This window comes from Conger conger, chromosome 17 (genome assembly GCF_963514075.1).
Source record: "Conger conger chromosome 17, fConCon1.1, whole genome shotgun sequence".
NCBI lineage: Eukaryota > Metazoa > Chordata > Actinopteri > Anguilliformes > Congridae > Conger > Conger conger.
Window position 1 is genome coordinate 36859995 of NC_083776.1, and position 10000 is coordinate 36869994.

The following is a 10000-nucleotide window of genomic DNA, read 5'->3' on the forward strand; positions in this document are numbered from 1 at the left end:
GGTTTTTACTCAGCGTGGTTAATCAGCTAACTGAGTAATCCTGTAGTTAGCTAAGGCTAACAGTTCTCTTACAAACTTGAGGAGGCCAGCAATTCGCTACAGCCTGCAGCCTATGGCCACAGTGTGTGAGCTGTGAATGATGTCATTTCCTGTGCCTTAAAAATGATTTGAATTTTCTCCTGTCTGAAGATGGTTTTTCATGGATATTTAAATAAGGTCACTTATTTAAAATGACTGAAATTCATGAGCTGTGTTTATGTGAGCTCGTTCCTCAGGGAAGACCTGACCGTGATCCGCACACCTACCGCAACGCTTCTGTGATGTTTCCTCTCTACTCGCAGGACGTTCACCACGGCAACGGAACCCAGCAGGCTTTTTACGGCGACCCTAACGTCCTGTACCTGTCCCTCCATCGCTACGACGACGGAAACTTCTTCCCTGGCAGTGGAGCTCCAGACGAGGTACTGCAGGAGTTATGAGACTGAAGATATCCTTTTTCTCTCTAGTAGCTTGTTTTTAAGTCAATGTTTGCTTGACAAGTGAAATGTTCTTATTCCATTGCCAAATCCTGAAATGAGTCAACCTCATTTTTTGTAAAAGAAATACAGTTTTAAGTCTGAATGTAAGACTAAAGTAGTCGTTATTTTTAGTTTTTTGCCGTGGGAGGAAGCATTGGGTCTTGGGGTGGTTTCGCAATAAACACGGGTTTTATGTGCTTTTAGCATAAGTGTAGAAGATCCTGGGAGAATCCCGTTCTCATAAATGGGGATCAGATGCCTGTTGTGTGAACGGAGAGGTTAGCGCTGGGCTCTGAATGAGCCTTGGGCGCTGGAGAGTCCAGCGGTTGCCCCCCGCCAGTCGCTGTGACACCTCCTCTGCGTCTGACTCTCACAGACTGCTGCAGAAACACGTACACTGGCCCTCCTGTTTACTGCCACACATTGCTGTTGTGGGATTATGTTCTCATAAATGTGTCTTTAAACAAGGTTCACTCCCCCCTGGTGTCTTTTGGTGTTGCCATGCATGTTTTTGAAGTAGTCCAGTTTTTGTGCTTTACTCATGAACAAATTAGTTTAAACCTCAGTTTTTTTGGCGGAAGTGTTTTCCATGATTGAAATGTTAACTGTGGTGCCATGAGTAATGTTACCCCAGCCTGTGAGTAAAGTCCTGCAGTGGGAATGTTCTGGAATGGCTCCCAAACTGTGCCCCGCCCCCTGCAGGTGGGCAGTGGGCCAGGTGTGGGGTTCACTGTCAACATGGCCTTCACCGGGGGTCTGGAGCCCCCCATGGGAGACGCAGAGTACCTGGCAGCTTTCAGGTGAGTTTCTCTACACTTTCCTGAACACATGGGATTAGAGTTGTACCACCTGGGTTGGGCTGGGGATTAGGGTTGTACCCCCTGGGTTGGGCTGGGGATTAGGGGTGTACCACCTGGGTTGGGCTGGGGATTAGGGGTGTACCCCCTGGGTTGGGCTGGGGATTAGGGGTGTACCCCCTGGGTTGGGCTGGGGATTAGGGGTGTACCCCCTGGGTTGGGCTGGGGATTAGGGTTGTACCCCCTAGGTTGGGCTGGGGATTAGGGTTGCTCCCCCTGGGTTGTGGTGGTAGATGCAGCTCTGCTACCAGCAGGCCAAGATCCCGGCCCCCCTGGCTGGGGTTCCTGCGCTGTGGTGTGGGGGTGAGCTCTGTGCTTTCCCACCCTGAGGAGGTACTGTACCTAGTCTCTTACAGAAGAGCGTAGCTTCTTACAGAAGAGTGTAGTCTCTTACAGAAGAGCGTAGCTTTTTACAGAAGAGTGTAGTCTCTTACAGAAGAGCGTAGTTTCTTACAGAAGACCGTAGTTCCTTACTGAAGAGCGTAGTACACAGCTGTGTCTTGCGCAGTGTGGGGAACCCAGCAGTGAGTTCTTGAGTGCGAGCTTTTGCCTGGCGAATTCAACCCCAGCCACACTCTCTCATCCAAACAGGCATAAATAATGTTTCATAAGCCTGCTTCACAGAGATTTTAAACATTATCCACGTCTGAAAAGGACGCGTGGTGAAAACAGGGACGTGTAACTCTTTGGCAGAGCTGCCCCCCCCCCCCTCCCCCGGGCCCTCCTTCGCTGGCAGGATAGCGGCAATCCGTGGACTGCCAGTGGGGGGGAACTCTGCTAGCGATGAATTGAATTCTTATTTATTTAGATGACAGTTTTACTGAGAGTGACTTACAGTTGCTTAGACTAAGCAAGGGACAACCCCCCCTGGAGCAATGTGGGGTTAAGGGCCTTGCTCTAGGGTCCCAGGCATGTACATTAGGCGGTAGCTACAGGCCCCCCCCCCCGTGCATGATGGTGGCGCAGAGCCCCCTGCCCCGGGGGCTTTGCAGAGAGGCGGGCGGAGGTTGCGGATTAACACCCCCCCTCACGGTGTCGGGCCTGTCATCGGACCACAGCCCACTCTGGGGCACACCGCCCCGTAAATCTCCCCAAACACAGAGCGTGTCCCGGATACACGCCCCCCACCTGTCCTAAACGGTCCCAGCTGGGGTACGATCCCGATCGGCTCATGCGCCAACCCTCCACTGGGCCCCTGGGAGCCCCACCTGTAGGTACGGTCTGCATCAGGGGCCCCCCTTAACCCCACTGAAACACCACGTCTCATTTCCTGTTTATTTAAATGCCATTTCATTATTTGAGGATTTCTTCTTTGCATCTTCTTTTTTGCTTCCTGATTTGATAAGTGTATGTGCCTCTCCTCTGAACGCTAGTGTGTTTATTGGCCCAAAGTGGTGGGATTATGAGGCCCAGCACCAGTTCAGCCATCTCATACATGCATCTTTGGGCATTTCTTCAGTCCCCTCTTGGTGGTGTTGTACACTGCGGGCAGGGGAAAGGGCTGGGGTGACAGAACTGCTCTGTGGTCCGTGGCAGCAGGTGACTCTGGGGCTCTCCATTTGCACACACTTGCACACATACAAACACACGCACATGTGCACACACACACGATCACACACACACACGCACTTGCACACACTTGCGCACACACACACACACACACACACACACACACAAACACATACACAAACACACACGCACACTTGCACACACACACACGCACACTTGCATACACACAAGCACACACTTGCACACACACAAGCACACACACTTGCACACACACAAGCACACACACACACACACTTGCACACTTGCACACACACACACACACACACACTTGCGCACACACACACACACACACACAGACACACACACTCACACACACACACACACACACACACACACACACACACTCTCTCTCACACACACACACACTCACGCACGCACACACTCACACACACCACACACACACATACATTCACGCACTCAGACCGTGAAAACTAGACTTTAAGAAAATGAGACTCCTCCCTGGTTGCTGGCCCCGGAGCGTCGGTGCGGTTAGCGGACAGCACCTTGTTCTCGGGGCCCGGGCAGTGCCACGTCGCGTTTGCAGGGGATCAAGCATGAGATGGAGGGAGAGGGAAAAAGCGTAAGAAAATTGGCCGTAATGAAAAGCAGAAGCCCCTGCGCTCTCACCATGAACTTGGAAACAGAGGAGAATTGAGCTTAATTCAAACCAGCCCTGCGCGCTGCCAGATGACGGGTCTTTGAAGTGTTTCCGCCTCTCCCTGCCTGCACGCTTTCTTCAGAGGGGAACGCTCCAGCGGCCTCTGGGTCTGACGGATAGCCCTGACTGCCGTTAACCCTTTGTGGGTATTGTGTTTTGGCGGTTGTGCCCTGTCCTTGGCGGGATTACAGAGGCCAGTGTGGACGTGTTTGCTTGCGGTCGCTCAATCCGTTCCCACTCCTGCCGCTAGCCTCAGTCCCGCGCAGCGTTCGTCCGTGCGGGTTATTGCTAATTAGCGCTCGTAAATCGAGGCGGAGAGTCCGGCCCCTCCCTCGGCCGCTGCCCTGGAGCGTCTCCCGGGAAACGCACGACTGGCACTCCCCCTAGGAGGGCCCAGCGTGGCCATGAGGGACGAGTGGGCGGAGTCTGGCGGGGGAGGAATCTGCGGAAAGGGAGGTCTCCTCACGCGCTCCTCTGCGTTTCACCCGCTGGAGTCCAGGGGTGCGGGCGGTCTCCTCACGCGCTCCTCTGCGTTTCACCCGCTGGAGTCCAGGGGTGCGGGCGGGGCCGTCTCTCCTCCGCAGGGCTGGAAGTCTTTATCGGCCAAGGCTTCGGGGACCTTCCGCTCTCCAGAAACACCCTGCCCAGCCGCCGTGTCTCTGGGCCACGTGGTAAACGCACCGAGGAGCCGCCGCTGGAGGCTCGTGACTCCGAGAGCGTGCGGACAGGCTTCCTCTCCTGCGTCAGCGGAGAGATTCCCCTGAACGCTTTCGCACCTTCTGCCCATCTCCGCCACTCTGCCTTCTGCAAAATGAGCAGCTATCGTGGACTTACCTTCTAAAATGAACTGCTATTGCAATATTTAAATGGTTTCTTTTTTTGTATCTAGCTCAAATAGCGACCCCCCCCACGTCCCCCATGTCTATCATTTTTTACTTGCTCACTTACTTGATAAACCTCTGATGGACTCGCAGAGTTTTGAGAACGTTCATGTTGGAGAAGACATGATATGGTGTGGGTGTTAAGTGCTCTGCTGAGCTGTGCACTCAATAGCGTTATGGCCCCTTAGCTTCAGACGAAGTTTGTATTTGAGATGGTAAACCTGAGGGGTCAAAGGTCAGGTGGGATGAGGCTGACTGTACGAGGCGATGGCCTGAGGTCCCAGGGAGCCCTGCAGAAAACTCCCCCTTTATGAGCTCCAGGCCTGGGCCCTCTCTGCACCGAATGGGTCTCATTCATCACACTTAGATCAAGGGCTGAGATGAAATACTGCTTTTTACAGGAAGAACCAGGTAGACCGAGACGGAGGTGTGTGTGTGTGTGTGTGTGTGTGTGTGTGTGTGTGTGTGTGTGTGTGTGTTTGCATGCGTGCGTGTGCATGCGTGTGTTTTTGCACTTGAAGCAAAGGTTACTGTCCAGATTAATGGATTCCAAATGAACACAACCCTCCCTTGGGGGTTGTGTAGCTGCAGTTTGCTTCGCTGTTAGCTGTTATCTGCAGTGTGCTATGCTGTTAGCTGTTAGCTGCAGTGTGCTACTCTGTGAGCTGTTAGCTGCAGTGTGCTACGCTGTTAGCTGTTAGCTGCAGTGTGCTACTCTGTTGGCTGTTATCTGCAGAGTGCTACTCTGTTGGCTGTTATCTGCAGTGTGCTACGCTGTTCGCTGTTAGCTGCAGTGTTCTATGCTGTTAGCTGTTAGCTGCAGTGTGCTACTCTGTGAGCTGTTAGCTGCAGTGTGCTACTCTGTTAGCTGTTAGCTGCAGTGTGCTACTCTGTTGGCTGTTATCTGCAGTGTGCTATGCTGTTAGCTGTTAGCTGCAGTGTGCTACTCTGTGAGCTGTTAGCTGCAGTGTGCTACGCTGTTAGCTGTTAGCTGCAGTGTGCTACTCTGTTGGCTGTTATCTGCAGTGTGCTATGCTGTTAGCTGTTAGCTGCAGTGTGCTACTCTGTGAGCTGTTAGCTGCAGTTTGCTTCGCTGTTAGCTGTTATCTGCAGTGTGCTATGCTGTTAGCTGTTAGCTGCAGTGTGCTACTCTGTGAGCTGTTAGCTGCAGTTTGCTTCGCTGTTAGCTGTTAGCTGCAGTGTGCTTCGCTGTTAGTTGAAACGGTAGTGAACAAAGGATGCTGGGAAGACACAAACTGACATGTGGCCTTCAAAGGCTCCTGGAGTTACACTAGAAGGGTAAACTAAAGCGTATTACTGGATGCTTCATATGTTCAACTTTTACAGAGTTATTTGACTAATTTACCTTCTGTTCCCAAATGGACACTGTACCTTGAATTCCTATTCGCTGACTTATAATTCAAGGCAGAAAATGCTATTATTTTCAGTCTCTAGTTGTGATAAGCTTTTCAGAAGTTGGCTGTAATCTACTGGTATCTTCTCTGAATAGAGCCCTTGGCTCTTTGAGCTGTGCTTGGCAGGCACTGTGGAACTCTTATCAATGGGGTTTAGTCTCTGCCATTGAGCCCACCAATTCCAAATTGGTGGTTTTCCATGTAACGGAATTGATGACTGGAATAGTTGCGGCTCTGATACTAAGCAGAATGAGAGTGTAGGTCTGGGATGATAAGGCAGGAGATGGAGTGGCTGCTCTTGGAGCGTGCTCAGTCGCTCCCTGAAGCAAATGTGTGTTATTGGTGCAGCACTGGGGGGGCAGGGGGCTCGACAAACTTCTGCTGGATCAGGAAGAGACCCCTTCTGCAGCGGGTGGGGGGGGGGTCTCAGTGTTCACGTGAAAGCCAGAGGGCCGTGGTTGCCCAATAAGGGTTTCCATGGAGCACAAGCCCCCCTGTGTGGAAACCGTGGTGACCTGTGTTACTAAGTGAAAATGATTTACTTTTCAAGTAATGGGGCTCACCAAATAAACCACATCATATCCAGGTCTATGCTTGACATGTTCTGTTAGGGACAAGTCTTGTGAGGGGTTGCATGAGGGGGTTATCTATTAGATAAACATGTTTGATCAGTAAGAACTGAGAATGGGCGGGGGGGGTCACATGGTTAACATCCCCAGCTTGGCAACATTACTTCTGCTTCTGCTTTTTTTTCTTTTTTAATAAGATAATTATTGATTTGGACTGTTGTTTGTAAGATTAATGGACTTTTCATTAATCTTTCAGTACCTGACCTGATGTGTGCAGAAACATTACTCACTAATAACTTACAGCAGTGCAGGTCTCTGAGAGAACAAGCAGGCACAGGGATTATTGCTTCTTTCATTTCCTTTGACTGGGTGTGCTGATGCATGACATCTCCTACATTTCATCTGCCATGTTTCCCCATTGGAACTGAAATTGGAACTGACAAGTATTTGGTATTGATCAGTCAAGAGATTGATCCAGTACACCTCTCTGCATGCAGACTGCAGTTTTAAATGGACTATAGAGTGTTCAGTATGTACCATGCCACTGGTGGTTTCCTAAAATGTTAACCATATATTTACACATAGGGTGAATCCGTCATGACTGACGTAACAGATTATAAGTATAATTGTACAGCTGCCATTCTGTTTATTATTGAGTTTGAAGGGGGCGGCAGGGGGCGGGGTGCCCCGGGGCAGTGCCATGTTCCTAGACTGTGCCGGAACGCAACACTCCACTGGAAGGGTTGTCTATAATCCTGCTATACCCACTCTATGGATGGTGGTCTGTACCCCTGCTATACCCACTCTATGGATGGTGGTCTGTACCCCTGCTATACCCACTCTATGGATGGTGGTCTATGCTCCTGCTATACCCACTCTATGGACGGTGGTCTGTGCTCCTGCTATACCCACTCTATGGACGGTGGTCTGTACCCCTGCTATATACCCACTCTATGGATGGTGGTCTATGCTCCTGCTATACCCACTCTATGGATGGTGGTCTGTGCTCCTGCTATACCCACTCAATGGACGGTGGTCTGTACCCCTGCTATACCCACTCTATGGATGGTGGTCTGTGCTCCTGCTATACCCACTCAATGGACGGTGGTCTGTACCCCTGCTATACCCACTCTGTGGGTGATTCTACTATAGCCCAGCTATGAAGGCTGGTATATGATCCTACTGTACCCCCTTTGATCCTCTACGAAGGGAGGTCTATGATTGTCCAACCGCCCCTTTATGATGGGTGCTCTATGATTCTACTATAGCCCCTCTATGAAATGACCTTTTCAATAACAATAACAATAATCTTTAATAGACCAGTTCTGTCTTATTTCGAGTTTATAGTCACTTGCAGGATGCTTTCAATTCTATTTACATTCTGTCAATTCAGGAAAATGAAACACAAAAACAGAAAATGTAAATTTGATTGGAGTCTAGATTTATTTTCTGCTTGTTTATGTGAGCATCACTATGGCAACAGGGGACTCTAGGGACGGCGGGTTTGGAGGGGAAGGCCGGATGTTAGCAGAGCTCTCTCCCGCCGGGCCCGGCTGTGGCAGTGGTTAGTGATGGCTGTCGTAAGAAGAAAAGGGAAGGTCTCTCCAACTTCATGAAGATGATGTTTATTTACAGGAACGGCAGTTGCCAGAAATACATTAAACATATTCTGAATTCAGCTAAGTTAGTTAGTCTGTACCCGGAGCGATTGCAGGGGTTATGTTTCTTACCATTTCAAGCCTGGGTGAGGAGTGTTCTATACACACGCATGCAGACACCTATCCATTAGACAGTCACAAACTGGCCATCCTGCTGTGACTGAATTAGCACGTCTGTTGACTCGAGTATCTCCTGATCTCTCACTCCCGCTCATTGTAGCGACTGTATTATGATACTGATAGGATCAGGGGAAAAGTGAGGCCAGTAGACCTATCAGCATCAAAGACAGCTTTCTCACACTGCTGACTGACGGTGGCATGTTCTCTCTGCAGGACTGTAGTGATGCCCATCGCTAACGAGTTCGCCCCTGACGTGGTGCTCGTCTCCTCTGGATTCGACGCTGTGGAGGGGCACCCGCCCCCCCTCGGAGGATACAAACTGACAGCCAAATGTAAGGAGCCATCCCGATTGGACGGGGGGGTCAGAAAAAGTACCAGAAAAAAGACTGGGCAGGTTTCGCAGGTCAAACAGCTAGCTCTTTGAAGCGCTGAATGCGCTGTCTTGATTTCCACATAAACAGGCCACGCACACACACACACACACACACACACACTCACACACACTCACACACTCACACACACACTCACACACACACTCACACACACACTCACACACATAAACACACATGCACAGAAACACACACACACTCTCACACACACACTCACACATGAACACACATGCACAGAAACACACACACACACTCTCTCACACACACACACACATGCACAGAAACACACACACACTCTCTCACACACACACACACGCACACATAAACACACACACACACACACTCACACTCACACTCACACACATAAGCACACATGCACAGAAACACACACACACTCTCTCACACACACACTCACACATAAACACACATGCACAGAAACACACACACACTCTCTCACACACACACACACACACATAAACACACACACAAACACACACTCTCACACACACACATAAACACACACCCTCTCTCTCTCACACACACACACACACATGCATAAACACACTCACACACATAAACACACACTCCCCACACACATGAACACACACACACTCTCTCACACACACACACACACACACACACACATATAAACACACTCTCACACACACATACTCATAAACACACACACACACACACACACACATATAAACACACTCTCACACACACATACACACACACACAGGTCTACACTAGGAACTGCTGGGATATCGTGCACTCTGTGCTCTACATTCCCTACAGCCATTTGCAAATGAAGCTTTACCTTTTAAATGTGATCCACTCTGACCAGCGAAGGAAACTTAACCATTTAAAATGTGATCCACTCTGACCAGCGAAGGAAACTTAACCATTTCAAATGTGATCCACTCTGACCAGCGAAGGAAACTTAACCATTTCAAATGTGATCCACTCTGACCAGCGAAGGAAACTTAACCGTTTTAAATGTGATCCACTCTGACCAGCAAAGGTAACTTAACCGTTTTAAATGTTATCCACTCTGACCAGCAAAGGAAACTTAACCGTTTTAAATGTGATCCACTCTGACCAGCAAAGGAAACTTAACTGTTTTTAATCTGATCTACTCTGACCAATACATGACCTACCTTTTTTAATCTGATCCACTGTCACCAGCAAATGAAGCTTTGCCGTAATAAATCTGATCTCGGACTCTCAGCTTTAACAGTAAAAATACTGTATCATCCACTCTGTACAACGGAATCAATTGCACTGTTATAAATATTATCCACTCTGACCAAAAATGAAACTTTGCCATTTTAAATCTGATCCACTCTGACCAACAAATGAAGCA

At 49.6% G+C, this 10000-nt stretch overlaps 1 protein-coding gene across 1 annotated transcript in view; it reads left to right on the forward strand.

The window, feature by feature from the left end:
* The window catches only part of hdac4 (histone deacetylase 4), a 206492-nt gene that overhangs the window by 165847 nt on the left and 30645 nt on the right, over positions 1–10000 (forward strand). Inside the window, exons 20-22 of the mRNA XM_061225763.1 lie at positions 342–461; positions 1221–1318; positions 8459–8577. Coding sequence (XP_061081747.1) covers positions 342–461; positions 1221–1318; positions 8459–8577 — 337 coding nt within the window. The remainder of the gene's footprint in view (positions 1–341; positions 462–1220; positions 1319–8458; positions 8578–10000) is intronic.